This window comes from Pantherophis guttatus, chromosome 4, assembly GCF_059756535.1.
Source record: "Pantherophis guttatus breed Tessera chromosome 4, ASM5975653v1, whole genome shotgun sequence".
Classification (NCBI taxonomy): Eukaryota; Metazoa; Chordata; class Lepidosauria; order Squamata; family Colubridae; genus Pantherophis; species Pantherophis guttatus.
Genome location: NC_142066.1, coordinates 100,496,668 through 100,523,933, shown reverse-complemented (window position 1 = coordinate 100,523,933; position 27,266 = coordinate 100,496,668). Strand labels below are relative to the sequence as shown.

The window sequence follows — 27,266 nt, the reverse complement described above, 5'->3', positions numbered from 1 at the left end:
ATGAGAAGTGAATTTTTTTTTTAAAAAAATAAGAAAGTACAGCTGCCTTTTGAAAAAAAGCATCTTTGGGACATTTGTTTGGTTTATTGTTTCTGGGAAATTAGCCAGTATGTTTTGTAAACTAGAGTTTAAAGCTTAATAATTAACACTTGGCTATATTTGGCCACATTTCTTATATGTAAGCAATTATCATGCTTGTTATATATATATTAGATTCATGTTTGAAGTATAATTTCCTGAAATAGTTTGGAGAGGTTTTGATAATAGGAATTGTCATAATCTGAAAATGGAATTCTGTATGAAAACATTTGAATGAACAGCTTTGTAGCAAGAAATACACACAACAAGTGCAAAACTGTGTTGTTTTTATTCTGGAACATGCAAATACAATCCATGCATCTGCCACTTTGAAAAAAACTTTTCCTTTCATAGCAGATAAACCCAAAGATATTTTGGCTATCAACTTCCAATAAATGTTTCAAAATGCTTTACAGTGTAAAGATAATAAGAAATTTAGCAAAATTTCAACAAACCAGTATAAAAAACAGATACAGATAACTTTTAAAGATGACATGCTGTAATGTAAAGAGTAATAATTTTGTTTGTTTTTTTCCATAAAAAGTCTTCAACAATACAGTAGTTTAATCTTTACTTGTAAGCCTTTAGGCTACACATGCAAAAATGAAAGAGGGGAGGGGAATTTAAGTAAAAATCACAAAAACGTGCTATTTTCATTTTAAGTACAATAGTTGTAAATAGTATATCTGAACTCTGTCAAGTATGTAGGAAAGTTCATGGAGCTAGTGTCTTGGAAGACTCATATTCTGACATACATTTTGGTTTAATTGCTTTCCCATTATAATAGTCAACCACTTGATTTGGAACTTCAGCCAAAACACTTTTTGCTAATGCAGCTGGGGATGCCTGCAAGAAATGGCAGAAAATAATGTATGTTACTTCAGGTCTAATTGTTCCAACATTTCTTTATAACTGACAATGCTGAGTTCATAACTCTTATGAACTTATGTTTATATCTCAGCTTTTTTTTTTTTATAAGTTCAAAATGGTCCATAGGTAGAAAGGAAGATATTATTTTATCCATACAGCAATCCTGTGAGGTGGGATGAATTAATTGACTTCCCAGTTCAAGGCCAGTCTCTTAGTCACTATTACTTAGTCACTTAGCTGATGAAAGATGTTTTACTTCAATCTAGTCATCACTTCTAAAAAAACCCTCTTATATTAAATTTATACTATACTAAAAAAACTATAGAATACTTATAACATAGCATTTACCCAGAAAGAAAATGAATCTGCTCTCTCCCTCCAAATAATTAGATTGGGATACCATGAGAAATATTAATAGAGGAAGATGTCATTGCAAGTGAGTAAATGCAAATTTGAGTGAAAATAATGAAGTGATTGAAATAGAGGCATCATCTGGAGAAGGGCAAACATAATAGTTTCATCTCCTATTACCACCCTCTGCCCATCTTCACAATTTGTTGAAGGTGAGGATCTGCTTATGCCCATGAAGTGTCACCATGCAAACAAGGTATAAAGAAAAATCAGGATCCTCAGTCAGGGACAGTCTCCATATCAGATATTTCCATTATACATAGCAGATTACAAAGAGGAGAATAAGGCTGCCTTATTGACTGAATCCATCCTTAGAATGATATATACAGTCCACCATTCCTTAAACTCTTAGAATACATAGATATTGATATTACATTATGTCATGCCCCCAGGTATAAGGTTTTACATGACATCTACCTCTCCACCCCTTGGAGGAGAAATAAATTTCTCTATTTTTATACAGCATACATTTTGTGTGGTAATATACATTACGTGCAGTGGTGGGATTCAGCCGGTTCTCACCAGTTCAGTTGAACTGGTAGCTAACTGTTCAGTTCGGCGAACCAGCTGAATCTTTGACCCTTCTCTCCCAGCTACTCCTCCCCTTGCCTGCCTCTCCTTGCTGCACTGCTCGACTCATACTTTGGCTGAGAGTAAGGGACTATTGACAGTTTGCTTCCCCTTCCCTCCTTATGCTGCACCAAAGAGAGTTGCCTTCTCACTTTTCCATCTGGTCAGACTGAAGGCCATTTTGGTATCTCGGCACTCCTCTAACTGCCCCCCTGGCCCCTCCAAGCAAGCAAGTCTGTGCAGGAAAAATCCCAAGGCAGCTCTAAGGTGCCCAAGGGGAGGAAGCATGGGGAGAAAGCATCTTGGCAACTGGACTCAGGGGAGCTCAGGGCCTCATCGTGAAAAGTCCCATGCTCCTGGGAAGATGGGGAAGAAGCTCTGTTTTCTGGCTTCCCACATTCACAACAGCAGGAGTAGCTGGGGTGGAAGCATGTAGAAAGAGTACCTTGCAACTGAACTGTTTCTCTCTGACTTTTTCCTGTTTTGTCTGCTGGATCAATGCAGATGGACATCAACCCTAGTTTTGCTGTCCATTGAAGCTAGGAATCTCAAATAAGGCCAATAATGTAAGGATCAGACCCCTGCAAAGCCCTCATCTGCCAATGATCCCGGCCGAGGCTTCGCTCACCCCCTGCTGAGGCACCTGGACTCCCATTGATGGGATAGGGTATTTTAGGCACTTAGCTTGGCTTAGTAGCTCCAGCCCCTCCCTCTGTCACCAGGAGTGAAGGCGCCTCAGTGGGCAGTGAGGGAGGCCTTGGCTGGGCTCCTTGGCAGACGTGGACTTTGCAGGGGCTGATCTAGTGCCCGAGGTGGCTACAACACAAACTTACATTCTCGGCCTTATTTGAGATTCCTAGCTGCAATGGACAGCAAACCTAGGTTTGACGTCCACCTGTGTCAATCCAGTAGGGAAAAGAACAGGAAAGGGGGTTCGAGAGAAACAGTCCAGTTGCCAAGGTACTATCTCCACACGCTTGCTCCCCAGCTGCTGCTGTGAGAGTGGGAGGCCAACAAACTGTAGAGCTTCTTCCCCATCTTCCCAGGAGCATGGGGTTTTTTATGATGAGGCCTGAGCTCCCCTGCATTTCGTTCTGCTGCTGGAGGACAGGCTGCAGCAGCCCCACCTTGGCCCGCACCAGCTCCTTGTAGCTGCCCATGCTGGGATTGCTGCAGAGCCTCCCCTTTCGGGTTCTTTTTATGCGGGGCAGAGGGGGGCAGAAATTCTGACTCGGGTGCTTTGGGTGAAGGCTGGATGAAAGCGCTGCTGGTGGCAAAGAGCCAGAGGGCCTCATTCCAGTCAGACTGCATTATGGCCTGGAACTGGCTGACCATCTTGGCCTGCTGAGCCTCCAGGCACCAGCGCCTGGCCTTGCACCCACAGGTCTTCCCTCTGCTTGGAATGCCTATGCTTGTATTCCTCAGTGAGGTGCTTCTGCTGAGTCTCCTTCTTGGCCAGATCCAATTTGAACTGAGCCAGCTGTTTTGCCAACTCTTTCTCGTGGTGGCTACTTAGCTCCAACAATTGCTCTCCTGTTGGGGCCCTAAGGAGCCCACGCGGCGAGGAGTGGCTGGGAGGGGAGGAGCGAGGAGAGGCTAGGTGAGATGCCCCTTGACTTGAGTGATATCAATTTGGCCACGCCCACCCAGCTGGTCATTAGGGCAGAGAACCGGTTATTAAATTATTTGAATCCCACCACTGATTACATGACTTCTACCCACCCACTCCTATATCCAAAATGTCACACTTGATGACATGGTATAAAGTAACATCTTTGAGAGCTTAAGGAAATGTTGACTGTAAATATTATTCTATGGTTAGATTATCTGTTTACCTTCCTGTAACTCTAATGAGTACCGGGACCCAAATAGCTCCTACAGTTAATGCAATATACATCAGTAGTCATCTAAAGTGTTGTGGTCCAATTCTAAAAGAGGACTGAATTTTGTAGAAAAATCTGGTTATCTATGTTGAAAAATCTAAATATAGAATGAAACTAGTCACAAATTGCTCCTGGTGGTCAATAGATGTTGATTGATGGTTTGAAGACTTAAGCATATTTGTTCCAACAAGTGGTTAAGGTCCCATGCTCGAAACCAAGAGACTATGAGTTCTGGTCTTGCCTTAGGTATGGAAGCCATCTGGATGACTTTGACTCAGTTGCTCTCTCTCAGCCCAATTCACCACACAAGGTTGTTGTTGTGGAGAAAATAGGAGAAGGAAAGAATATTAGATATTAGATTAAATTAACAGAGTTGGAAGGGACTTTGTAGGTCATCTAGTCCAACCCTCCCTGCCCAAGCAGGAGACCCTACACAATTTCTGACAAATGGCAGTCCAATCTCTTCTTGAAAGCCTCCAGTGATGAAGCTCTCACAACTTCTGAAGGCAAGCTGTTCCATTGGTTGATTGTTCTCACTGTCAGAAAATTTCTCCTTATTTCTAGGTTGAATCTCTCCTTGATCAGTTTCCATCCATTATTCCTTGTCTGGCCTACAGGTGCCTTGGAAAATAGCTTGACCTCTTCTTCTCTGTGGCAGCCCCTCAAATATTGGAATATCATATCTCCCCTGGTCCTTCTTTTCACTAGACTAGCCATGCCCAGTTCCTGTAACCATTCTTCATATGTTTTAGACTCCAATCCCTTAATCATCTTGGTTGCTCTTCTCTGCGCTTTTTCTACAGTCTCAACATCTTTTTTATAGTGGGGTGATCAAAACTGAATGCAGTATTCTAGGTGTGGTCTTACTAAGGCTTTTTAGAGTGGTATTAGTACCTCACTTGATTTTGATTGTATCCCTCTGTTAATGCAGTTTAGGATTGCATTGGTTTTAATCCCCTTCCATTGGACCAAGTAGAGTGGGCTAATCCCATTGGGGCAAGATGATAAAATAGGCAATTTGCATTAATTTTTATGAGTAACAAGCAAATTGACAAGATCAAGACAATATCAACTGGTATCAGGATGGTATTATTTTTATAGTAGATTTAATAATATCAAAATAGATTGCATTTTTAAAAGTCTGAATGATGATTTTTATTTTGTGTTTATGTTATATTGTTATTTTAATTAGCACATGTTTCATCTTGTTGTGACAATAGTAGTGTCCTCCAGTGCCAGGTTATAATTCTGTAATACCCAGATCAAAACTTCGAGCGTTACATCTCCCTCTTCCCCATATTAGTCATCATTCTATAATATTTTCACTGTTTTATGCTTCTACAGTATATTCTAATATTGTGACTTTTTGAGAAAATTATAAGTGTATTTTATGAAACAAGTATCATTATGTAAATACACATAATCTATATTTAACTGATTTGTCAGTTTTGCTGGTGAGCTATGGTATATATTCAAAGATATAAGCATTTACCATACACTTCAGTAAAATCATCCTTGAATTTCTATCTGAATTATGGGTGAATATTATTGTGATAGGTATAATATGTACCGGCGGAATCCCTGTACTTAGAAATAATGCCTTATTTTAAAAATATGGTTGAAACAAATCTTACATGTTTGAAGTTTCTGAATGGCACAAATTGAACAATATCTCGTAGAACTGGTTCTCCCTTGGGAGACCGCAGGATGCCATCATCCCCGTCAAGCATCTGCATGTCACTGAAATCAGCATTTCCGACTCCAACAATGATGACTGACATGGGGAGGTGAGAGGCATGGACGATGGCTTCACGTGTGTCAGCCATGTCTGTGATGACCCCATCCGTCAGAATCAACAAAATGAAATATTGCTAAAGGGTAGAAAGGGAACATAAGCATTTGAATGTATTTCTGACAATTGTTGCTAAAAACAGTGCTGCTGAGATTCCCTGGCAATTCATACTGTAATTAGCTTTATGGCACTTTTCATTGATGATGACTGGAGGTGGAAAGTTAAATAAATATAATCAGATCAAAGAAAATATAATAAATTTATTCTACAGGAAGTATGAAGGCAACAGTAAGATATGCTTACTTGGGAAGAGTTATTCATGTAGACAGGGCTCATATAATATTGTAGGCCGCTTTGTGATTTAGCTGGTTTTGGCTCATGTTGTTTGAATCAGCAGCTAACGGTATTTGCTAAATCATGGTATATCATATGCATGTTGTATGAACCTACCAAAACTAAATAATAGGTATTTTTCTCAGCCAGTAAATATCAGGAAAGTGTCTGATAAAAAGTAGAAATAATCCAAAGAAAGAATCAAAAGATTTCTGAAAATAATTAGTTTAATGGCATCAGTATCTAATTTGGAAGCAACTATAAGACTTTGATAGTACTAAGACACTCCTTTCTCAACCTATGTATGAACTGCTGGCTGCCCAGTCCTCTTGCTAAAAAACCCACCTCTATATATATATAGATATATATATATATAGATATATATATATATAAAGGTAACAGAAATTATGAGCCATATAAAGAGTGACAATAATTATCTTTAATTACTACATTAAAAGAAATGTCACAAATTTTCTCACAACTTAACTTACAATTAAAATATATGGAATTACTGCACAATATTTGTAGCAGAACTGGCACCAACTACTGTGTGCATAAATTAGCAGCAATATAGAATAGTATAATAAGACATTCTGTTTTTGAATTACTCACACAATAATATCATGAGTACCTCTTTTATGTGACACAGAAAGCTAGGACATAGTTAGGGCTGACATAAGATGCACATCAACATTATGCATTCAATTGTAGCTAAACATAGCTAACCTAACTACAATTTGTATTCATGAATGGGTAAGCAGATATTTTATAATTAGTATCAAATCTAGCTAACAATTCCTTAAAATAGCAATAGCACATAGACTTATATACAGCTTCACAGTGCTTTACAGCTCTCTCTAAGTGGTTTACAGAATCAGCCTATTGCCCCCAGCAATCTGGGTCCTCATTTTGCCAATTTCGGAAAGATGGATTGAGAATTGAACTGCCAAAATCTGCAGTCACCACAATTAGCCTCAATACTGCATTCTAACCAGTGCGCCACCATGGCTCTTAAAAACTTAACTTAGTTTTTTAAAATACATTTTTGGAAATAGATACTCTTATGACCATTTCCACAATGAAAACCATCATGAATAAAAAACATAGAATGGGTCAAATTGAAAGAGTAAGGGAAATTATCTGCTTTTATGTTTGTACTGCCCAGATGCTGAAGCATCAAAAATGGATTAAAGCATGTCAATGGATATCTAAACTGTTATTTTCTGCTCTCAGAAGGAATGGTTTCATAAAGTAGTTTGTTATTTTCCATGATCCTTACCGATGCCTCCTTGGTGTTTGTTTCTTCTGATGCTGATTTAGCCACCTTTTGGATGATGGGAGCAATGTTGGTTGGTCCATAAAGCTGAAGCTTTGGGAGGCAATTCTGATATGCTTCCACAACCCCTTGAATCCCTTGTAAAATGACAAGATGAAGAAAAAATTGTGATGAAGGCAGTAGTGGGTTCCTTTGCTACCGGTTCGGAATCAGGAGTGCGCACATGTGCGTGCCCGCTTTGCTCATGTGTGGAGCTTCTGCGCATGCGCAGAACCTTCTGCACATATGCAGAGTGTCCGTGATGATGTCCGGGCAGGTGGGTGGAACCTTCCACCATCGCCACTACTAGTTCGCACGAACTGGGGCAAACCAGTAGAAACCCTGGTTTCTTTGGATGAAGCCAAAGACTGAGCAAATTTCTTGGGAAGGAGGACATGACTCCAAGTTTTCTTCCAAGTGAAATTGTTTTAAACAATTCATGTAATCTTATTCATGAAAGTGATCAGCTAGACAGCCTATTTAATCTTCCCAGCCATGATTCTGAAATAGTTGAAAGAAAGCGAATCTACCCGCTGACCTGACCTCATTTATATGACATGTAGTACATAATTCATGAACTAGCTCTCTTCCTTGCTATCAGCATTCAACTGTGCATTTTATAGATATTAACCAGCCCAAATATTAGAACTCTTTGCAAATATGATTGTTTTATATGCCATAGAAGCCTTTGCTAATAATGCGAGCATCAGAAAAATGTTCTATTTTAATTTTAATGTAATTTTAAAAGTTTATAGAGATTAATTATTAGATGGAAATTACCTGGTACATTTTGTTTTCTCTCACTGTCCTTAGTACTTTTGGACTAAGCCATTATATGGCCTTTCTAAAGACCTGCATTTTATCAAGAAATTTAAAAACAAAATCTTGGAATAAGAACTAGATCTTGAATAAGAAAGACTTGTCATGGATCATTGTTGTTGTTGCTGCTGCTGCGATTGACATCATTATTCTTCTCAAAGAGAACTATATATAAAAATCATCTTTTTTTAGAAAAGCAATCTAGTAAAGCAATCAATTATAAACAAACTCCTGAATAATTAAAATGTGGGTTTACAACAAATTAAAACAAGAGTTTAGTAACAAACTTGTTCTAAGATCACCTATTAATCTACAAATTATTGAATTTCTATTCTCATTTAATAGTTATAGGTAATCTTTTCTGGATTCTCTGAATGATTCACATTTAAGAATATGAAAGTAATATCTATACAGGAATTTGTCTTAATACTGAGTCCAATTATTGAAGGTCCAATCACTTTCAGTTCTGCAGGGAGATATCATTCCCAGCTATACCTGAAGTGCTGGACATTGATCCTGGGAAGTTCTGTGTGAAGTGCATTTAACACTTCTCATATCACCCTTCCACTGAGTATGAGCTCTAAGAAGCAAGCAAAGGACACTAAATATGAAATCAGTACTGTACAGATAGATAGACTGAAATAAACAGCTTGGGTTCAACAATGGATAAAAAGTAAACAGCAGAGCTACATTATGTTGTTTGCTGAGAAAAAAAGCTGGTTACCTGCACATTCTGGATTATCTTCATTAAAGTTGATTGCAAAATCATGAGATACCTGTGGATAAAGCCAATCCCCCCCACCCAAGAATTAGATTTATGTTTGCTCTAAAAATAATTCTTGTTTCCCATTGGCAAGTGGAGAATTCAAATTAATTTTCTTCTAGAGATGCAATACCAAATGCTTTCCAAATAATTATTTATTGTGTTGCAGATTTTGTGTGGTGCATTAAGGAAGAGTATTTACACAATTCAAGTCAAGAGTATTTTTTAAAGTAGAAGAAACAAGAGTGGGAAAATATTGTGAATTCATATCCAAATATGAACTTACCTAATTTTGCATTTTCCAACCATTATATGACTCAAAATTTAATTACATTCAAATTTGCAGTTCTTGAAATTCTGTACTACAGTTTCTAATAATAATAGTAATATTAAAGCCTGTAAATTACATATAAAATAATTATGCATATATTGCAAAAAAACATGAAAATAATGCACAAGCATTTTATTGGGGAAACTACTTGAAAAATGTTTATAATACCAAAAAAAGTATTTTGCTGCAAACTTGAATTAATGTTTATAAAACTATCCTGAAAATTGCTATAAATCTTACACCCAAATTTTCAGTAACTGCAAACAAACTCCAAAACTAATTTCTTTAGATTGAATTGACCCATCCATTAATTTCAATCTAGGAGAAGCTGCTACTGATTTAGTGAAGTGAAGGAGAATCATGTCCCAGATCTGTACTTCAATGACGTTTCCTATTTCATGTAAAAGTGTCCTTTCTGAAATCAGGCTGTTATATAATTTGGAAAATTGGATGAAACAGAATTTTTCTGAAGAGAAAAATTCCTTGCTGTTTTAAGTGATTTTAAACTTTTCTTTACATATGATGTTCGTTTTTTATTATACTAATAACAGGAAATAGTTGATGATTATGTAGCAATGAATGAATGAATGAATGAATATATCTCTTCCCTGTTTTTTTAATTTAGACTAGGTCAAAACATAAGCTACATTACCTTAGTCCAATAAATAATATTTATACCCCAGAAAGTAGAATGCTCTTCTAAACACTTAATAAAGAAATGCACCTTTCTTATTTAATATTACATAGGTCAATGTGCATGTCCCCCAGGGTGTGTGTGTGTACAATGTCATCACAGGGGGTTCACAAAAGCTTGACGAATTTAAATCTTGAGTTAAGTCTTGAGGTCCATGGCCATGGTCCGTGACCACAAAAGATATTAAAAGTGGTCCATAGTAAAGAAAAGGCTGAAAACCACTGATATAGGTAATTTAAATACTTTAATACAGAAGTATATAATGTGATGGATTAGTTTATATTATCATATAGCTAAGACATGCTCTCTGATGTTGATGAAGGGAGTCATGAAGCCTTTAAGACAACAACAGGTAGAAAAGCACATGTTAATCCCAGAAATGGGAGGAATTAGAAAAAGATTCAGATTGATTTTCTTATATTGCCTGAAGAATAAAAGAGAAGGAAGGGAAGATATGGAAAGTTCTATTACTATACTTATCTCAATAAAATACAGTTGTAGTCTTCCTGTGGTGCCATTTTTCTGGTCTGGCCTATTTTGTAAGGTTAACCGTCTATGAAATCTCTAATCTGTCTTTATTTCATTCACAAGATTCTTCTCAATTAAAAATTAATGAAAGAGGACATATAGCAAAGCAACATCTTTCTGCAGTCTGACTTCTGGGCTGACATAATAAAATAAAAATGATTGGAATTCACTAATTTATTTGGAAGTATGTGAGATATCATACAGAACTTTGGTAGTCCTGAATGGGTGGCTGGAACTACACATATATTATCCTCCTCCCAAATGTATTCAGTTATCCACAGTTATATTTTTTTCATTGAAGCCATTTATATCCACTTATATTTATATATTTTTAAATATATATTTATATTTTCTGTATGGGGTCCTGTTAATTTTGCTCAATATGGCGTCCATCTTCCTTTTCATCTCTACTACTTGGTACTCATTCCTTAGTCACAAAACATACTCATCTTTGTTAAGAGACCTTAACAAAAAAAAATTCTTCTCAAAAGTTATTTTAATTTTAGCCCTCTAAAGCTTTGATAACCATCCAAAATATCAACTGTACTATATGCTAAAAATAAACCTGGTCACAATAGGAGGAGAAATTGGGAGCAATGAGAAACTTTCTCATGCGGAAAACCTTAAAGGTCTTAAAATTATCTTCATTGGTTTGAAATTCACTGGTTTGAAATTATGCATAACATGATGCTATTTGAGCGGAGACCCCCAAGATTTTTAAAATCATGCAAATGAATCTAAAATTGCTTCTGCCTCGCCTCTTTATTCCCTCCTACCATTCACACCATTGCTTCTCTCTTCAGTAATTTATACATTATGCTAGAGACATCAAGAAAATGAGGAAGCTTCACTTGTTCACCTACTTTATAGTCGGGAGGTATCCTGGCTCCAAAGCCATACACTGGGAACATTTTATCACTGAAATTAAGATAGACAAGGATTGTTGATCTTTGTTATACTGATCTCATTTCATTTTTCCTCCTCCACCAAATTCATAAATAAATTACAAGGCAGAAAAAAGTTATGAAAGAGTAGGACCCACTACATACCAATTATATAGGTTTCACCTACCTCAGTTTGCAAATATAATTTTTTCTATATGAGATAGCTAGGTTCTTGCCTCTCCTTTGATAATTAGTAAGCCATTATGGAAGTTAAGGTCTATTCTGTTTTTTAAAAAATCAAATAGGCAAAAATCTTTGGCCTGTTAGCTTGCATCTGATGATATGATTATGTTGAATTAATTTGCAATTTATTTGAAAAAATATTTCACTGCCAAGTGTGTGTTAAATTGCAACCATTATATTTTTAATAAAATAAGTATAAGCAGTTATACAACTGCTTCTCTTCATCATTTAACAGCATCAAAAGATTTTGTATTTTTAGCAGCATTTATAGCAATATAAATATATATAACAAAGTACATGCTATTCTATTATATATTGACAGTAAGTCTTGGGAATCTGTGCTAGCTTGTAATTAGCTCTTATATCTATAATAATATCCATACCTCAATCCATATCCATATCCATATCCATATCCATATTAAAATAGAATAGAATAGAATAGAATAGAATAGAATAGAATAGAATAGAATAGAATAGAATAGAATAGAATAGAATAACAGAGTTGGAAGAGACCTTGGAGGTCTTCTAGTCCAACCCCCTGCCTAGGCAGGAAACCCTATACCAAATGGTTATCCAACATCTTCTTAAACATTTCCAGTGTTGGGGCATTCACAACTTCTGCAGGCAAGTTGTTCCACTTATTAATTGTTCTAACTGTCAGGAAATTTCTCCTTAGTTCTATAAATTGCTTCTCTCCTTGATTAGTTTCCACCCATTGCTTCTTGTTCTACCCTCAGGTGCTCTGAAGAATAGTTTGACTCTTTCTTCTTTGTGGCAACCCCTGAGATATTGGAACACTGCTATCATGTCTCCCCTAGTCCTTTTCTTCATCAAACTATACATACCCAGTTCCTGCAACCATTCTTCATATGTTTTAGCCTCCAGTCCCCTAATCATCTTTGTTGCTCTTCTCTGCACTCTTTCTAGAGTCTCAACATCTTTTTTACATCATGGCAATCAAAACTGAATGCAGTATTCCAAGTGTGGCCTTACCAAGGCATTATAAAGTGGTATTAACACTTCACGTGATCTTGATTCTATTCCTCTGTTTATGCAGCCCAGAACTATATTGGCTTTTTGGCAGCTGCTGTACACTGCTGGTCATATTTAAATGGTTGTCCACTAGGACTCCATTTACCTCTATCTGTATCAAAAAGTGAACTGGCAATTGATTTTATGCTAATTATCCTACTGTTGCAACCTCTTGAATAAATGCTGATTTTTTAAAGTTGTCAGTACTATAAGAAGCTCTTAACATCTGGCTTTTCCCCCAGGAATTGGATGGGGAGGGGGGAGGGGGTATTGTGCTCATCTTGATTATTTTGGTTGTCTTATATGCAATAATGTTTTAGGATTTTTGTTTGTTTCTTGGGTTTTTTATTTTTTTGAAGCTATTGTCATATTAGTTTTTATCTTGCATGCTGCTCTGAATTGCATGTGATTAGGCAGCTATATAAATTGATTGATAGATTAAATAAACATATGTCAAGTATAGAGATTGATTGCTTAATTTTGCATAATTTGTATGTCTCTAGAAGCCCTACAAACCTAAGGTAAGATGACATAATTGCTGCATGATAACATTATTTTAAAATAAATATTACTCTTTTTTAAAAAAAGAAATTAAACTATATGGGCATACTTTAAACACTGCTCTGTTAATTTTTTCCTTAAAAAATAAAACAAATTGCTGCTTAATGCCTTTGGGAAGCTGAACTTGCTGACTAGCAGGAAATGTGTGCTTATAATTGAGCATTAAGTATGTGAAAATAGAAAACACTAATATGCTACCTACAAAAGGGGTAATTAATGAACATGAGAAATATACTTGCCATAACAGAAACTTCTAAAAGGTATTTCCTAATGAATTAACCAACAAATTAATTATAACAAATATTATACCCATAAACTTATCTGATTAACAGTAAGAGCAGCACTGCTGACAAAGGAATGCCAACCTCCCTTAATTATTAAATGAGTCTCAAATGTGCAAGCTAATCAAAAAATACGTTATCAACACATTTTTACTCATGAATATAAAGCAAGGAATAAATACAGGATTGAAAATAAGAAACAGTGTAGCCACAGTCCCATAAAATGGTAAACCAGGATTCAATATCTGCATTATGAACACAGACAACCTGAGTATCCTTAGCTATATTGATTGCCCATGTTTTGTGATAGATTAAAATAAATACTTTACATGTCAGCATTTAAAATGTTTATGAATATCCAGAAACTTCACAGCAGATAAGGAAATTGGTAAACATTTGTTAGAAGGCCAATAGTCTATTAATACAAGTTGGTTGTTTGCATTTTGGTCCTACTGATCTACAGGGTAATAAATATCAAACCCAAACAATCATCATGTGCAAAAATCCATCTAAAACCAAGTAAGGCTTTCACTTTACTAGAGAGTATTCAGTCTCCAAAAGTAGAAGCTGAAACTGAATATCCAATGTGTATAATAGCAGTTATGGCTCCTTTAAGATATCACAGGTGTTGCTTCTTTAAGGCTGCCACTTGCTCCAAAGTTCCTGTTGACAAATGAATCTGCAGTGCTGCATAGCCTTAATAAATATTAGTTAAAATCCCAGTTCTGTTATATTATGGGAGAGGACCATAGACTGGTCTAAAGCAGGAATTCAACACAGGTATAATAAATGGTAAAACTATGCAGCCTTTCAGATTCAAGGACAAAAAGGTGCTTTGCAACATTCTTGGTATAAATATGTCTCCTGTCTGTAATCCTTTCAGGAAGCCGTACTTTTCCTCAGGCTGGAAAATATACATGCTGATGCATACCTACACAATTATTTTATCATAATTTGGGGCATTTGAAAAGAAGGAACAAGTGCAGTTTTAAAAATTAACAGACCAATTTCAACATGTTTCCAAGTGGAAACTCATCCACTTACATCAGTCACATCATTTGTCTTTGTGACTCATATGATATTATTTGTTCCCCTTACTCTTCCTTTCCTTGGTACCCAAGTGGATGAATTTCCAATTGGATGCCAAGGAAAGGAAGAGAAGTCATGTCATATGAGTCACAAAGACATTGTGCAAATGTTGTGACTGATGTAATTTGCATTAGCTATAGACTTCATGATAAGCACAATGTCATTATAGTTTATTCATTTTACTGAATGTTTTTCTCAACTCTTTTTTAGCTCAGATCACCTAGATTTTAGATCATACATTAAAGATAATATGTTTTTTAAGTAGCTAGCTCTTGAAAATTAGTAATGTGCTCAGTCATAGTAATCATTTTGGAAGCAAATATAGACAAATTAGAGACTAACAATAGTTTCATACCTCATACAGATGACCTATGAGTCATGGATTCGTTATCCTTGCCATAAATTATGTAATTTGGAATGAAAGGCAAGATATATATAGTAGCTAGGATTAGGTCAAATTATAAATTAAAATTTAAAGCACAACTTGCAAAAAAAGGGAAACATAACAATTCCCAGGAATGTACCCGTATATTGTCACGAGAAAACAGAAAATTCCAGGTACCCTTCTGTGCTCATCTTGACTCATTCTAATAACTTTAAACTTTGCTTAAAGTTTGGAGAACTTGTCTATTGATTAAATATGCAGTTCCTACAACTATATTAGGATGTTGTATCATTTTGTGGACAAAGGGTTGAATGATGGCCCTTGATTATAGTCAATTCTTGTCAAAGTCTTTGGCTGCCACATACGTAATTGTTCCCACTCTGGAGATTTTATTCTAATTTTCAGAAGTTTTATTTATGCAACTCCAGCAGTATTTAATTCAAGTCCTTCACATCTTTAAAAGGTAGCATCATTATGATGCAAATAGCAATGCCTTGCTAATTACACGGAAGACACTAGAAAATACCTCAAGAATAAATCAGAAGCAGTAATAGTTGTCAGCATTGTCAGTGTGGTATTTCTATCTGGTATACACATTCATGACACTTCATATGATGTACATTATAATATATTTCAAGTGAACAGAAGAAATGTTACTATTTTACAGAGAAGATATTTAAACACGGATTTATCCAATAAATAACATGCAATTTTACTTTATCACTATATGGCACTTGCAAATCAAGTGTTTAATAAAAAATCTTGGAACAGCCAATATTAAAGACTTAGAAATGTTTTAATCCTTAGTTTGAATTACTTATCAATAATTATTTGAGTCATAATTCAAAATAAGGTTCAAATGAGTATTATGCCAGATCAGACATATGTATGTACATTTTATATATTATTGTTGCTGTAGCAATGAAAGCTGTGGGAGCTATTTGAAAATATGCATATCTAAGTTTAAGGAAATAATTGACGTTTAGAGTCCAAATTTCTAAACAACATTTATGAAATTCTAGGGATTTCTAATCAAGATCTCAATAAGTAGTATTTATCAAAACTCTGTGTGTACTTTAGTGCAATTATACTATAATGTTTGTTGTTTTTTTTAGTGCAATAGAATTAGTATTGCTCTACAATTATCAATAGCTAACTATCAGCTTTATCAGCATTACTTGACAGATATTTATTCTGAAAGAACATGATAATTTTTCACCTGTCATAGTCTTGGCAGATTTCTCCAACAGCCACTAGTGCCTTCAAGTATTCATTTGGTTGATATGGATGAATATAGTGGAGAGAACAGCTGTTCCGAGGATCACCATTTGAGGCTGTAAAATCTATAGCCACCTAGAAAAAAACCCCAAAAAAGTCATATACATTTTATTATACTTGTATCTATACAGGTAGTCCTCGATTTACAACAGTTCATTTAGTGACAGCTTGATGTTATAATGGCATTGGAAAAGTGACTTATGACAATTTTTCACACTTATGATTGTTGTAGCATCCCCATAGACATATGATAAATTTCAGGAACTTGGCAACTGATATTTATGATAGTTGCAGTGTCCTGGAGTCATGTGATCACCTTTTGTGACCTTTTGACAAGCAAAGTCAAAGGAAGTCAGATTCACTTAACAACTGTATTACTAACATAACAACTGCACTGATTCACTTAACAGCTATGGGAAGAAAGCATGTAAAGTGCGGAAAAATAACTTAGCAAGTGTCTTGCTTAACAACAGGAATGTCAGGGTTCCAAGTAATACCCCTAACGAAAGAAGACTCCGAGGCTAGAAGTTCCTCAAAGTTCCATTTTATTAGAGATGTTATATTGGCACATCTGGGAAAACCTGAATCTGAAAGCTTCCAGGTTTTTCCCACCCAAAAGAAAGTCCAAGTCCTTGCCCCAACACCCACATGTCCATCACATGGTCCAATCAATGCACTGTCCCAAATGGAGATGCATTCTAATCACACCACTCCAAGTGCAGGCAGAATATCCTTGACTCCCAGAGAAAAGAATGTCATTATGGTTAGATATCTCTGCAACTCCATGCAATCCCCCCTCCTAGTTTCCCACAGCACTAAGTGTGGCAGCTCTGAAGATCCAAAGAAAAAGATGGCCTTCAGGGCTGACAGGCTGCTCCCCCGCAACCAATGATCGTGTTCTGCAATGAGAGGAAAATAGAGGGTTAATTCAATATTCCCTAACCACCTCTCCCCCACACACGGGGAGGGGGGGCGCTTTGGCTTATCAGGGAATTTGTCATAGAATTGCTTCACTAATCTCTCTGCCTTTACATCCCAGCATTTAACCCAAGTAGCTTCAGACAAAGAGTACCATTTCCAATGAATTAGATACTTTAATTGACTTCTATACAATCTAGAATTCAGGATTTTCTTAACCTCATAATGGGTTTCCACTTGCACCACTATAGGCTTGGGCGCCGGTCGGGTCTGTGGTCTCAACCTTGACCTGACTGCCGGCTTTAGCAAACTGCAGTGAAAGACAGGATGCACTTTCCCTAGTATGCGTGGGAGGTTAAGCTGAACTGTCACTGGGTTAATTACTTTCACTATTGGGAAAGGTCCTAAAAACTTAGGTCCCAGCTTTTTACTAGCAACTTCAATTTAATGTATTTGGTTGATAGGTAAACCCGATATCTCACACAGAAGGGGGGCTGGAGAGTTCAGTGTTTGTCCACTTGTTTTTTATATGTCTCAGCAGCTTCTGCCAGCGCTTTTTTGGTGTCTTCCCATCCCTTCTTTAGCAATTCCATCCACTTGGTTAGAGTCATGGAGGAGGGTGGTTCTCTGGGCAGAGACAAAGTTTCTGGGGACAAAGTCTATGCCGCTGGTGACCTGAAAGGGGGTCAAGCCGGTGCTGCTATATATAGCATTGTTGTAAGCCACTTTGGCGAACGGCAGCAGGTCCGCCCAGTTCTCTTGCTGGTAATCCACATAACATCTTATATATTGCTCCACCATTGTGTTCGCTCCTTCTGAGGCTCTGTTCGTACTTGGATGGAAAACCGAACTAAATCCCTGAGTAAACCCGACTGATTTCAGGAACTCCTTCCAGAACATAGTGGTGAATTGGACACTTCAGTATGAGATTACCCGGTGGGGTACTCTGTGTAGCCGGTAAATCTGTTTGATTAATATTTTTGCCAATTTATTTTTATTTTATTTATTTTATTAAATTTCTATACCGCCCTTCTCCCGAAGGACTCAGGGCAGTGTACAGCCAGAAATAAAACCACGACAATAGAAAAATTAAAAACAAGTTAAAACAATTAAATCAATTGGCCGAAAATTCTAATAAAACAACTCATTAAAATAGTAAAAATATTATTATTATTTAGGCCAGCCCTGCTTGTTGGAATAGTAATGTTTTTAGGGCACGGCGAAAGGTACGCAGGTCGGTAATCCTACGAATCTCCGGGGGCAGCTCATTCCAGAGGGTAGGGGCCCCCACAGAGAATGCTCTCCCCCTGGGGGTCGTCAGCTGGCATTGTCTAGCTGACAGCACCTGGAGGAGCCCCTCTCTGTGGGAGCGTACCGGTCGATGGGAGGCTATCGGTGGCAGAAGACGGTCTCGTAGATACCCAGGGCCCATGCCATGGAGCGCTTTAAAGGTGGCAACCAACACCTTGAATCGCACCTGGAAGACCACCGGAAGGCAGTGCAGTTCACGAAGGAGCGGTGTTACATGGGAGTGTCGGGTCGCTCCCATAATTACCTGCGTGGCCGCATTCTGGACCAGTTGGAGCCTCCGGGTACACTTCAAGGGGAGCTCCATGTAGAGAGCATTACAATAGTCCAGACGGGAAGTGACGAGGGCGTGAGTGACTGTGCGTAAGGAGTCCTGATCCAGAAAGGGATGCAACTGGTAAATCAGGCAAACCTGATAAAAAGCCTCCCTGGCCACAGCTGTCAGATGGTCTTCCAGGGACAGCTGTGAGTCCAGGAGGACACCCAAGTTGCGAGCCCTCTCTGAAGGGGTCAAGATCTCACCCCCAATAGTCAGTGATGGAGTCAACTGACTATGACGGGATGCCGGAAACCATAGCCACTCGGTCTTGGAAGGGTTAAGTCTGAGCTTGTTCCTCCCCATCCAGATCCGTATAGCTTCCAGGCACCGGGACATCACTTCAAGGGCATCATTGGGGTGGCCCGGGATGGAAATGTACAGCTGAGTGTCATCAGCGTATTGATGGAAATCCACCCCGAAGCCACGGATGATCTCGCCCAGTGGCTTCACATAAATGTTGAACAGGAGGGGCGAGAGGACCAATCCCTGTGGCACCCTACAGACTAGGTGCCTTGGGGTTGACCTCTGCCCCCCTGCCAACACAGACTGCGTACGGCCGGAGAGGAAGGAAGCGAACCACCGCATAACGGTTCCCCCCACTCCTAACCCTTCCAGCCGGCGCAGCATGATACCATGGTCGATGGTATCATAAGCTGCTGAGAGATCTAACAGGACCAGGACAGAGGAAAGCCCCTGTCCCGAGCCCTCCAGAGATCATCGACCAATGCGACCAATGCCGTTTCCGTGCTATACCCAGGCCTGAAACCAGACTGGAACGGATCCAGATAATCCGCTTCATCCAGGTGCTGAGGAAGCTGTCGTGCCACCACACTCTCAACAACCTTCGCCACAAAACAAAGGTTGGAGACAAGACAATAATTTGATAAAACAGCCGGGTCCAGGGAAGGCTTCTTGAGGAGGGGCCTCACTACCGCTCTTTCAAAGCGGTGCGAAAGAAACCCTCACTCAAAGAAGCATTAATAATCCTCTGGAGCCAGCCTCGTGTAACCTCCCTGGAAGCCAGCACCAACCAGGAGGAACACGGGTCCAGCAAACATGTGGTCGCATTCAGCCTACCCAAGACCCTGTCCACGTCCTCCGGAGTCACAAGGTCAAACTCCTCCCAGCTAACATTCTCAAGACCTGCCTCTGTCATCCCATCTGAACCCATCCAGTCAGAGTCCAAGCCCTCTTGAATCTGAGTGATTTTTGTCGTGCAGATATTGCACAAAGTCCTCAGCCCTACCCTGCAAGGGGTCTTCCCGTGCTCCCGTATGGAGAAGGGAGCGGGTCACCCTGAACAGGATGGCTGAGTGGTTATCTGCAGACCCAATCAGAGTGGAAAAATAATTAAATTTTGCCGCTTTATTGCCACTAGGTAGGTCTTAATATGAGACCTCACCAGTGTTTGGTCAGATTCGGAACAGTTGGCCCTCCAACTGCTCTCCAGGCGTCTTTTCCGGCACTTCAACTCTCTCAGCTCCTTGGAGAACCAAGGAGCCAATTGAGAACAGCGCCGAGTCAGAGGCCGCAAAGGTACGACGCGGTCCAAAGCCCCAGTGGCCGCCCTATGCAGGCAGCCACTACTTCTTCAGTCGAGTCGTGGGCCAGAGCCTCAGGAAGTGGTCCAAGCTCCGTCCGGAACCTCTCCAGGTCCATCAGGTGTCTGGGACGGAACCATCTAACCGGTTCCATCTCCCTGCAGCGAGGGGTAGCGGTTCGAAGATCCAGTCAAAGGAGTGAATGATCAGACCATGACAAGGGCTGCATAACTAAATCCCCTATTTCTAGATCATTCTGCCACTGACCAGAGACAAAAATCAGATCCAAAGCGTGTCCCCCCATGTGAGTAGGGCCTCGAACTAACTGGGTCAGGTCCAAGGCTGTCATTGGTACCCCCAGGCTGATTGTCGTGGGGGATTTCAACCTCCCATCGGTCGGTGACACATCAATAGCAGCCCGGGAGCTGACCGATGGGAGGTTGAAATCCCCCACGACAATCAGCCTGGGGGTACCAACTGCCACCCCGGCTATCACATCAGGCAGCTCAGGCAGGGCCGCTGCCACGTATCAAGGAGCCAGGTACACGATCAGCTGACCCACCTGCACCCCATGGCCCCACTTCACAAGGAGGGACTCACATCCAGCTATCTGAGGAACAGTGGTCTCCCTCAGACATAGATCTTCGTTAATAACAACCGCCACCCCCTCCCCTCCCCTGGGCCCTCGGCTGATGGAATGCCCGGAAACCTGGTGGGCATATTTCTACAAGGAGCACCCCCCCTTCTGGGCCCAACCAGGTCTCCATGATACCCACCAGGTCCGCTCCCCCCTCCTGAATAAGATCGTAAATGAGGGGGGCTTTATTTACCACAGACCTGGCATTACATAACATCAGCTGGAGGTCCAGGGCCTGAGGATCTGAGCCACCTGGGAAACGAGAAAGGCATTGGGGACCGGAGCGCGCAATCGCTCGAAGGTAGCGAGTGTGCACTCCCGAAACATGATATGATCCCCTGCCAGCTCAGATTTCTTGTCTGAGGGTAATCCTGAGCAAGCAGTGAAGTGGGCTTGCTTGGAAAACAAGCCCACTTGTTTTCACCATCCAAATAACTGTATTTCCTCCACTCTCTGGGAGCTCGACTATAAAGTCCATTGTGATTTCCTCCCAGGGCTGGCTGGGGTTAGCCATTTGTTGGAGGAGTCCAGGAGGTTTCCCTGGCTTCATTTACATTGTTGCGCAAGTGGCACAAATACTTACATAATCCTCTGCATTGGCCTTCATCCTTGGCCACCAAAACTGTCTTCTGGCCAGGTGCAGAGTTTTCAAGAAACTGAAATTGCTTGCCAGTCGTGAGTCATGGCTGTGCTGTAAGACTTCCAGCATCAAGCTGGTGGGGACATACAGTTTGGACCTCTTCCAAGCCAGTCCATCTCTCATGGTCAAGACATCTTTGTTACCTGTGAACATTAATCAGCTGGGAGTGCTGTATTCAGTGCGGCTGTCAGTTTGTCCCGTACGGGATCAGGTTGGCATCTGGCTTGGCCCCTAGTGATGACTTGTGCTGCTAGTTGTGAGGGGGGGATGATGGTGTGGACGACTTCTTCCTTCTGACTGTTCAACTGTGGCTTTCTCGATAATGCATCAGCTAGCAGATTCTTCCCCCCCGGGATGTATTTTAATTTGAAGTTAACTGCATTTTGACAGTTTTGTGTAAAGCTTTGCAGCTAGGAGTTTTTTCAGCACTTGCTGCACTAGCTTTACGTGCTCCTCTAGAGTCTCACTGAATATGAGGATGTCATCTAGGTAAACTAAGACCCCTTTATACAGGTGCTCATACAGCACCTCATTAATCAGCTGCATGAAGACTGCAGGGGCTCCTTGTAGGCCAAATGGCATGACTCTGAATTGGAAGCTACCAAGCAGGAAGTTCAAAGCAGTCTTCCATTCATCCCCCTCTTTTATCTGTATGCGGTAATAGGCCTCTTAGGTCCAGTTTGGCGAACATCTTGTCCTTCGCTAAGTGGCTTAGTATGTCCTTCATGAGGGGGAGGGGGTAGGTGTTTTCCATGCATATGGCATTAATTTTGCAAAAATCCATGCAGAGCACCTGTGGGCTGCCAGGAAGTCCGTCTGTGGCGGCTGCCACATTTTCCCGCTTGCTGGGGCTGATGGGGTTCATTGCCCTTTGGCACCTGTCTGGTTTGATGGGCGGCAGTGGGCCAATGCCTATTCTTAGATTTCAGTATGTCTTCCCATATGATGGTTGGTCCCCATTTGTCTAGCCAAGTGAGACCCAATATGATTGACTCAGTCATTTTGGGGACTATGATGAATTGGATGAGCTCTCCGTGGCACCCCATTTCCAGTCTAACAAGTTCTGTGACCATGGTGGCAAAGGCTCCACCTATTACTTGCTCTGGCCATCATCTTGTTCAAAACAGATGGGGTGCACTAGGAGTCTCATGCCTATCCCTAGCTGCTGAACTATGGGGAGGCTGATCAGGCATCTGGTACAGCCAGTATCTATGATGGCCTCTACTTCCCCTTGGGCTCCCATTTCTGGCACTACAATCCAGGTTTTGATAGTGAAGGGGTGGATGGCTTCACTTACCATTAGGTCCTCTTCGCTGCTGCTCCCCTCGGTGCAACCTGGAGGAGTTTCTCTGGCTGGAGTTTCCTCATTCCTGGTTGGAAGGAGAGGAACCTCAACAGCCTGTTTGGTGATCCTCCCCTTATCTGGTGGTTTCCTCAGGGTTCTTCTTCCCTGGAGTGCCAAGGGGGTCTGGATCTGAGGGACTGGGGCAGGGGCCAGGCACTTGGACACCCTGTACCCATGCTGACTGCATCGGTAGTACTTGATCATCCTGGGTGGTGTAGGCTGTGGTGCTTCAGTTGGCTTTACTGGGGCTCGGCAGCCCAGAGTCCTCTTTGCTGGTTTCTCTGAAGTCGGCTTCCGATGGGGGTGGATCTCCAGATCCATGGCCACAGCTATGTTGTACCAGGCTTGTGTATGTTCTGGAACTCCTCTGATACTGCAGGCTTGTTTGAGGTCCGGGTCCAGGGCTTCTTTAAAGTGGTAGACAAGGAGGCGTTCAGGCCAGTCTCTCAGTTTTCCGGCCAGCCTCCAGAATTCCCACACTAAGTCATTTGGGGGCCAGGCTTGCTTCAATGCTTTGATCTGAGCTTCGGCTTCTTGCCAGTGGGCTGTGTCCTCAAACTGGGCTTGGAGCAGTTGAACAAACTCGTCAGCATCCTCTAGCTCTGGAGCTCCTTCATTGTGCAGTTCAGAGATCCAATCTGCTGCTTCCCCTTCATTCATGCCATCCATGATTGCCGAAATAATGTCCCGATTGGTCTGATACTGGTCTCCATAGCGATCAATGTGAGACCAAATCTGATTGAGGAAATAAGCCAGCTTCCCTGGGATCCTGTTGAATGTTGCTCTAAACCGTGGAGGAGGAGTAGCTGGCAGTGCCATTGTGAGGCTGGTGACGGTTGCGGGGCTGGTGTCCATTGGTATTGTTAAGGATATTGTTGCGTTACACCTGAAGTTGTGGCTTATAAAGCAGAGTCCCATTAGAGTTTTATGCACGGAAACGGTTTTGAGAGTAATTGTGAATAACATACAGACAAACTGGGTTTATAGTATTTTACTTTTAGGGAAAAGCAAATTCATAGTCCTTTAACAATCCAAGTCTTAGCCATATAAAGTGCAATATAAGATCAACCCAGGAATATAAAATCTTACCAGTTTGTAGAAAAATACAAGGAACAATCAGGAACAATATAAAAACAGTTCAATAAATATCAGAAAGCAGTAAATAAATAATCATGATCAAACAGTTGACCATAGAGAGATCAAAAAGAGTTACAGCATAGCAGCAAGTAAAATGGTGTAGTAGTAGTAGTACTTTAGCTCTCCTTAAATACATTGGCTACAGAGGTCATCCAATCAGGATGCAGAATGACTAAGCACAATTCTTAAAGCTACATAATACATTCACATAATACAAACATACAATGTTGGCTTATATATTTCCTGGCCAACCAATTAGGCAATAACCATTTCCTAACAGATATTGAACCTACCCCTGGCCAGGGTAAAAGGCCCAGTCAGGGGGGAATCTGGTTGGCAGGAGGCAATCTGAGAACCGATGGGCGAGGGGGAGTGTTGGGTCTCGGTGGTCTCAATAGTTATCCTCGTAGCACTGGACTGGACTGGCCTAACAGGCCTTGCTGCAGCACTGTTCAGACTCGAGCAGGAGCTGTCATCCTGGTAGACCAGGCCCAATGAGGAAGGCTAAGGTGTGATCCACTTCATGCTGAGTGAAATGAGGCCGATGCTCCACTTGGTGCAGTTGCAGTCCCCTGGCCCAGGAAAGTGAATGTGGGCTGAGCCAGAAACCAGCTGGGTGGGCCGGTAATAGGAGGTTGTGCAATGCTGCCGAAGCTGAGTTGGTCAAACCGCTCCGGTAGATCTGCCAGCGACTGGATTTGCATTGGCAGCAGAAAACTTCACTCCTGGGAATCGCTGAGATCATCCAGTCCCAGTGCTCTCCATTCAGGGGTCTGGGTCTGCTCTGTTCTGCTCACCCCTACTGCTGTTCCCGCAGCATCGCACTGGTCAGCAACTCTTGGGGTTACACAGCTCCTGCAGCCTCACCCTACAGAGAGGGATCCAATTGAGCAGCTTGCCAGGGCGCTGGCTCTTTGGGCCAGACACCCTATTGACATTCGGCTTCAGTAGCCTCCGCTGCCTTCACTACAGATTCAGAAGGGGAGTAGAGGGTCTTGACATGGACCATCAAATCAGTCCTGGTGGTTCCCTCTTTGGTCGCCATTCTCTCTTCCATCTTCCCTGAGTCTTCACGCTGCCCGGTGTCAGGTCAGCGCTCAGGGCGCAGGACCCTGGACAGCTCCGGAGGTCGGGGAGCTGGTTGAGGTTTTAAAAGAGATTTGGATTAATGTCAGGGTTCCAAGTAACATCCCTAACGAAAGAAGACTCTGAGGCTAGAAGTTCCTCAAAGTTCCATTTTATTAGAGATGTCATATTGGCACATCTGGGAAAACCCGAATCTGAAAGCTTCCAGATTTTCTCCACCCAGAAGAAAGTCCAAGTCCCTGCCCCAGCACCCACATATCCATCACATGGTCCAATCAATGCACCATCCCAACAGGAGATGCCTCCTAATCACACCACTCCAGGTGCAGGCAGAATTTCCTTGACTCCCAGAGAAAAGAATGTTATTATGTTTAGATACCTCTGCAACTCCATGCAATTCCCCCCTCCCAGTTTCCCACAGAACTAAGTGTGGCAGCCCTGAAGATCCAAAGAAAAAGATGGCCTTCAGGGCTGACAAATTTTGGGCTCAATTTTGGTTGTAGGTCGAGGACTACCTGTACTTCATGGCCTCATCTCCTATCACAATCAATGTCAAAACCTGGAAATTGAAAATGTCAAACAAGAGTTTATTGTGCAATGTATTTATTTTGTGCTACTATTGGTTATGAAACCAATTCCTTTATAATGTGCTGCATTTAGCAAAATTGAACATAACGATTGTTTCTTATATTATAGAATATAATATTATTTTCTATATTATAGATTATTTCTTATATTATAGATATGTATATTTTTATCTAGCCTTTCCAGTAAAATACCTAGGCAGCTTACAATAAAGCAAAGAAACCCATCAACACACCAAACAAAAAACAATTCACAATATAACAACCGTTAAAACCAATGCACATTTTAAAGTGCCAATAGCTAAAAGCAAAGTTATTGAGATGATATAAAGAACAGAAATCATGGACTTTTCATCCTCATTAAGTGCTTTTCAGTTAGATCATAATATTTCTGTATTAAATTGAATATTTCATATTTTCTTTTCACTCTAGCTTATGCTGTAAAACTCTTTGGCCATGAAATAACACAATCAATATTGTGTAAAATAGCCTTCCTTAACAGAACAAATGAGAAATTAAGATCTTTATGTCAGCCATAGTTCCTAATGGAGAGATAGAAGTCATAAATAAATAAACAAATTAATTAATTAATTAATTTGTTCATTTATGACTTCTATCTCTCCATTAGGATTATGGAGAATAAACAAACAAACAAACAAACAAACAAGTAAACAAATAAGCAAACAAATAAATTTTATGTGTTAGATTTATATTTCAGCTTTCCTCCAAAAGTTTAAAGATATGTGTATGTGTCTATATATGAATTAATCATTTCTCCATTTTACCTAACAACCGGGCTTGCAAAACAAGTTATTTTCATCTATCTCTTTGCTGCCATTTAATGGACACTTGGAGGTTTGCTGCTCTCATATAACAGCTTTACTTTCCAGATGTCTTGTAAGAAAACAAATTTGTACAAGAAAAGTGCTTGTGGCGGGGAATGGTTTTAGAGACTTGATGAATATTCATGTAACATTACTATTTTTTATTATTATTAGTGGGAGATGAACTTAGTTATTAAAAAGCTACCTCAAAACATTGCTCTTTTGCTTATACTGTTCTTAGATATTTTGATGGACCTCTAAAGTACAGGATGCATTTGAACTCATACTCAGATTAAGTTGATAGACACAGATTTATTAATATAAAAAATCATTCTTGTTTTCCCACATAAAGTCATTTTGACTTTAACAGCTGATAAAGGAGGGGGAATGTTTTTTCCTCTGCTATGGTTGAACTGTTGGGAATTGAATATTCTTCTTCTATATCTGATACTCAAAAGTGTTTTCCTCAGATTTTTTTTTCTTTTAGGTTCTTGCTAAAGACTCGGTTATTTATTCAGGATTTATGACACTGATATATATGAGTGAATTTTTTCTCTCTGTCTCTCATCATGCTTCATTTTTTGTTACATAATTTTAAACTAAATATTTTACATCATTATATTTTACATGCTTTGTATTTTTTTAAAGTGAAAACTATTGAGAACTGTTCCACACACAGTGTAAAGCATTGTACAATTGGATTAAACTGTTAATCAAAATACTAAATCACTTGAAAATTTATCATTCTTATCTTTTGCCTCTCTCATTTATATTTGTTACCAGATAT

At 40.0% G+C, this 27,266-nt stretch overlaps 1 protein-coding gene across 8 annotated transcripts in view; it reads right to left on the bottom strand.

Annotated features, from left to right (window-relative positions):
• Positions 1-348: 348 nt before the first annotated feature.
• The window catches only part of CPNE4 (copine 4), a 517,058-nt gene continuing 490,140 nt past the window's right edge, over positions 349-27,266 (bottom strand). For 6 of the 8 annotated variants that reach the window (XM_060683625.2, XM_060683626.2, XM_087892522.1 and 3 more), the window contains 6 exons: positions 16,082-16,215; positions 11,251-11,305; positions 8,796-8,847; positions 7,217-7,350; positions 5,447-5,683; positions 349-924 (listed from right to left, as the gene is read on the bottom strand). In XM_060683625.2, coding sequence (XP_060539608.1) covers positions 793-924; positions 5,447-5,683; positions 7,217-7,350; positions 8,796-8,847; positions 11,251-11,305; positions 16,082-16,215 — 744 coding nt within the window. In that variant the 3' untranslated portion in view covers positions 349-792. The remainder of the gene's footprint in view (positions 925-5,446; positions 5,684-7,216; positions 7,351-8,795; positions 8,848-11,250; positions 11,306-16,081; positions 16,216-27,266) is intronic. The other 2 variants (XM_060683627.2, XM_087892520.1) reach the window with 1 other exon arrangement.